This window comes from Bison bison, unplaced genomic scaffold (assembly GCF_000754665.1).
Source record: "Bison bison bison isolate TAMUID 2011002044 unplaced genomic scaffold, Bison_UMD1.0 scf7180017864108, whole genome shotgun sequence".
In the NCBI taxonomy this organism is placed as follows: domain Eukaryota; kingdom Metazoa; phylum Chordata; class Mammalia; order Artiodactyla; family Bovidae; genus Bison; species Bison bison.
The window spans coordinates 5,730,542-5,735,595 of record NW_011494680.1 but is presented as its reverse complement, the minus strand read 5'-3'; the positions used below and the strand labels follow the sequence as shown (position 1 = coordinate 5,735,595).

The 5,054-nt window shown below is 49.6% G+C and overlaps 1 protein-coding gene across 1 annotated transcript in view; it reads left to right on the top strand.

The window, feature by feature from the left end:
- PRKDC (protein kinase, DNA-activated, catalytic polypeptide) overlaps positions 1-5,054 on the top strand; it is a 131,138-nt gene that overhangs the window by 72,642 nt on the left and 53,442 nt on the right. Inside the window, exons 50-52 of the mRNA XM_010838939.1 lie at positions 1,658-1,801; positions 3,224-3,375; positions 4,303-4,434. Of these exons, the coding sequence (XP_010837241.1) occupies positions 1,658-1,801; positions 3,224-3,375; positions 4,303-4,434 (428 nt within the window). The remainder of the gene's footprint in view (positions 1-1,657; positions 1,802-3,223; positions 3,376-4,302; positions 4,435-5,054) is intronic.

Below are 5,054 nucleotides of genomic sequence, written 5' to 3'. Positions count from 1 at the left end.
TTCACATGCAGCTCAGGAGGAGCAAGTGTCAGGAGGGGGCCTCTGGGCAGCAACTCGTGAGGCCTTAAGGCCATCAAGTAGTGAGGGCCCTTCCTCAGAGTCATACTTGGCTTCTAGCTCCTGTGGCTCAGACAGCAGAAATGACCCTTCTGGTTCTGGAGCTGGAATCCCGAGACTGGGATGTCAGCCAGTTGGCCCCGATGATGCATGACCAGCTGCTGTGCACCTTGGCTGTTTCTTGGCCTGTGGACGGTCTTCTCTCGGCACCTATCTCATGTGTAAAAATTTCCCTTTTAATCCTTTTATCAGATAAAGACACTGTCACTGGTTAAGTTCCCCGCTAATGACTCTTAACCTTCTAAGACCCTGTTTCTGAATCAGGTCACATTTACAGGTCCTGTGAGTTGGACCTCAGTGTCCTCTTGGGGTTCACAGGTCAGCCATAGTACTTGGGATCATGTGACTTCCAGCTTGTGTTCCTGTAGTGCTGGCTTGATGGCTGGAGGAGAGGAGCTGGCATCTAGTGTTTAGTTCAACAAGGGGGCTGCTGAGCTGTGTGCACTCGTGTGGCATGAGGGGCCTGCAGTATTGGACACGTCCTGAGCTCAGGAACCTTCAGGGCCCATTGTCTTAATGGAAGAAAAACATAGAAGTTGTATTACAATTCTTTTTAAAGTTTGAACTTTTATCCTTTTTTATAGTTTAATAATACAGTAAAGAAGTTTATATTTAGAATTTATAAACAAACCAGTAGACATATATGGAAAGTGTAAACATTATTTACCTCTGGGGTACTTGATCAAAAAGATTTGAGACAACACAGATTTAATTGTGAGCATAGATTTGAAATCCCTGAGAAAACATTTGGAGAAAGAAGAGGGTGGCAGAGGGGAAGGAGGCCGAGAGTCTTGGGTTACACTCGGTCTGAGTTTCTAAAGTAAATTCAGTGGAATTTAGTACATCGAGGTGCTCTGGATTTCAGAGACCTTGGGTGTGTGAAAAAAATTCGCCACATGCACCTCACTTCTATATCCTCCTTTTCCACTTCCCCTTGCTTCTATATCCAGTAAGAGTAGGATCCTACAGCTGTATGCTGTGTGGAGGGTGGGATTGGCGTAGAACGTTGTTACTACTCTAAGCATAGTTGGAGCTGCTGCTGCTGCTAAGTCACTTCAGTCTGACTCTGTGCGACCCCATAGACGGCAGCCCATCAGGCTCCCTGTCCCTGGGGTTCTCCAGGCCAAGCATACTGGAGTGGGTAGCCATTTCCTTCTCTAATGCATGAAAGTGAAAAGTGAAAGTGAAGTCGCTCAGTCGTGCCTGACTCTTAGCGACCCCATGGACTGCAGCCTACCAGGCTCCTCTGTCCATGGGATTTTCCAGGCAAGAGTACTGGGGTGGGTTGCCATTGTCTTCTCCGATAGTTGGAGCAGATCTATGCAAAGAGCAGATCAGTTTGAATCCGTCTCCATTGAGCTGTGGTTTCAGGGCCCACAAAGAAGACTTGAGCTGAGAATCTAATTGAATCAAGCAGCATAGTTGTTGACATTCATGTCTGTTTTGAATTTAGGTAGAGTTGTGATACAGAAGGATGTTCCTGAACTCCCATCTTGGTTACTCAGCAGTTCTGACATCTGACCTTTGAACTCTCGCCTAGGTCTTCCGGCCTCATGCGAGGCACTGGCTGGGCCCCTTGCTGCAGCTGGTGGTCTCTGAGAACAACGGCGGGGACGGGATCCACTATCTAGTGGTTGAGATCGTGGCCACAGTCCTTTCGTGGACGGGAATAGCCACCCCTGTGGTAAGAGCAGCTGTGCCTCTGGTGCCCTCTCCCCGCGCAGCACCCGGGACCCAACCCTGAGTGTCCTCAGCGTCTCCAGCCCAGATCCTGCCCATCTGTGCTGCTGCAGAAGGCCCCAATCTACTCCTTCACTTCTGTCTGCTTTGCTTTGCTTTTGATAATTCCTCTGGCTTTGCTTTTGTTTTTAAGGTGTTGGATGTTTGTTCTGATTTCTTACTGCTTTAGCTTGCTAGGAGGACTGACCCTGATAATTGGTTTATTAAAAGTACATGTGAAGTATCCAACCAGGCTCCTCTGTCCGTACGTTTCTGTAGGCAAGATTACTAGCATGGGTAGCCATTCCTTTCTCCAGGGGATCTTCCTGACCCAGGGATCGAATCCAGGTCTCCTAGCATTGCAGGCAGATTCTTTACTGTCTGAGCCACCAGGGAAAAATATTTTATTAAAAGTACATGTAAAATAGATGTTGTCAGACCTTGAATGTGAGGCTGAGGTCATGGTCTCCAGCATCCGTCTTGTCAGCCTCCCTGCTCCTGGTGACCTGGTGTGACTTGGTGACCTCTGGTGTGATGGTGACGCTCAGTGCCCACACTCCTGATGCAGGCCGTGGCGTCCCCCAGCTCTCTGGCTCTCTGGAGCTCTCTCTGCTCTCTCCCATCTGCTTACTGATGTCGGCCCCAGTGGTGTGCAGAGTTCTCCTAGAAGGATGGCCTGGCATGTGCTTACTGAACAGAATATGCGCCCATGGAGCTGTCACATGTGTTTGTGTTGGAATGTGGCTATCCCATTTCACAGCAAGCCGAGTTTAACTGAGGAACCTCTGCAAGAGGTTGACTCCCGTGTCAGGCATTCAGCTGGGCTAGGAGAGCTGCAACAGCCAGGTTGAAGGCCATAATGAACTTTCACCACTCATTGCAATAGTTTGAGCAAGAGGCTGAAAGCAGAGGGAGGGTGTCCCCGCCCCGTTCCTTGTACCCCATGGAGCAGTGTCTTGGCAGTGGGTCAGGTGACCGGCACAGACCTGGGGTCACTTCGCCATTGAGGGGTGGGAAGGCGCCAGCAGTTGGTGGGATCCTGGGTTTGGAAGGAGGCCGGGGCAGGGCTGGGTGCCCAGTCAGAGCAGGGAAGATGTCTTCAGGGACCCCATAGGGACGTCTCAGCAGAGGCCCCCAGGGGCTGCAGGACCCTGTACAGACCTGTAGGAGCACAGCCACCCTGGTGTCAGGGCTGCCCTTGAGGATTCTGGGGGAGACCCTCCAGGGGAGACCTTTGTGTTACAGTCATGTGTCGTCTGAACAATCATGGGAGGCAGAGTCCTCAGTACAATGCCAGTTTTCTTTTATAAACAGACTTCTGAGTTAAGAAATGTTTTCCCAGAAGGGAATGCTACGTATTTACATGAAATTTCTCTGCATTTTTCAGGGGGTCCCTAAAGATGAAGTGTTAGCGAATCGATTGCTCCATTTCCTAATGAAACATGTTTTTCATCAAAAAAGAGCTGTGTTTCGACATAACCTTGAAATCATAAAGACCCTCGTTGAGTGCTGGAAGGATTGTCTGTCCGTCCCTTACAGGTATTGGTTTAATGGGATTTGCAGTGTCCTTTAACTCGTCACATATTGTGCAGGGTTAATTACCATGAGATTTAATGACTTCAAGGCTTCCCTGGTGGCTCTGCCTGCAATGCGTGAGACCTGGGTTCAATCCCCAGGTCAGGAAGATTCCCTCGAGAAGGGAATGGTTACCCACTCCACTCTAGTCTTCTAGCCTGGAGAATCCCATGAACAGAGGAGCCTGGTGGGCTGCAGTTCATGGGGTTGCAGAGTCAGATACGACTGAGCGACTAGCATACTAATGGACTTGAAGTGCTGGAAGGAAGGATGGTTCCTGGAGTGGAATCTGTTGGTAGGGCATGATGTCACTCATGATCAGCCCTCAGCATCTCCGGACTGCACCGCCCTCAAGTAGCCTTCCCTCTCTCTGGGCCTGCAGCATGTGCTCTGCCCACAGGGCTGATTCCTGTCAGCATAGCCTGGGGCAAACCAGAATTTCCCAAAGGTTCTCCATCAACCATGGGCTTCCCTGGTGGTTCAGATGGTAAAGCATCTGCCTGTAATGGAAGAGACCTGGGTTCAATCCCTGGGTTGGGAAGATCCCCTAGAGAAGGAAATGGCAACCCACTCCAGTACTCTTGCCTAGAAAATTCCATGGACAGAGGAGCCTGGTAGGCTAGTCCATGGGGTTGCAAAGAGTCAGACATGAGTGAGCAACTGCACTTTTCTTTCTTTTCTCACCATCAACCGAGGGAGAATTAGGGCAGATAACTAGATTGTGGGAGATGCAGAGCTCCCTGTGTCCCAGAGGCAGAGTAACCGGGTGTAAACAAAGTAATGGGAAGCAAGGGGTTTCTTACCTGACAGTCAGCTATGGAAGATCTTATGTCTGTCTTCCTGCTCCTTACATCTGACAACTTACACTGTTTCTTCACACTCACATTTCAGGTTAATATTTGACAAGTTTTCCAGTAAAGACCCTAATTCTAAAGACAATTCTGTAGGAATTCAGTTGTTGGGTATTGTAATGGCCAACAACTTGCCTCCCTACGACCCAAAGTGTGGCGTGGAAAGTGTCCGGTAAGTGTCATGTTTTTTTGCTTTGTTTCTTTTTTGGGTAAAGTGTCCCTGATTCTGATTGGAGACTGGAATATGGTTTAATTTTGATAAATTTAAGGACTAGAACCCATATTAGTATTTCCACCTAAATTAAGTAGTTGGGTTTAGAGATCATTTGGGAAAAGAAATATGTTAGTAGAGTGAATGAGAAAAGTGAGACCGTATGGTTTTTTCCATGCAATTTTGGCAGACAAGGTGTTAGCTATTTCTGTTATTTTCTAAGCTGCCATTTTCAGCATCCGCGCCAGAAAGCAGCCTGAGGTCCGGAGCGCCTTCACCACAGGGTGTGGCCACGAGGGGGCGCTGCAGCTCTGCCGCAGGTGCAGCCTACCAGCTCCTCATCACCTGGGGTAGGGGAGGGTACGCGTGGCCGGGCCTTAGCAGGACAGCCCGAAACTTCACAGAGAGGGGCTGGATCCCTGCAGAGGCGGTCACTCGGTCCAGTTCACTGTCTCTCTGGAAGTGTTCACTGTCCAGTTGGTCCTCCTGGGTCAGCCTCCGAGGCACCAGGGGCTTTGGCCGCCTGGTGCCATGGACTACGTGCAGCTCAGCACAGCATCAGCGGGAAGTGGTTAACTTTC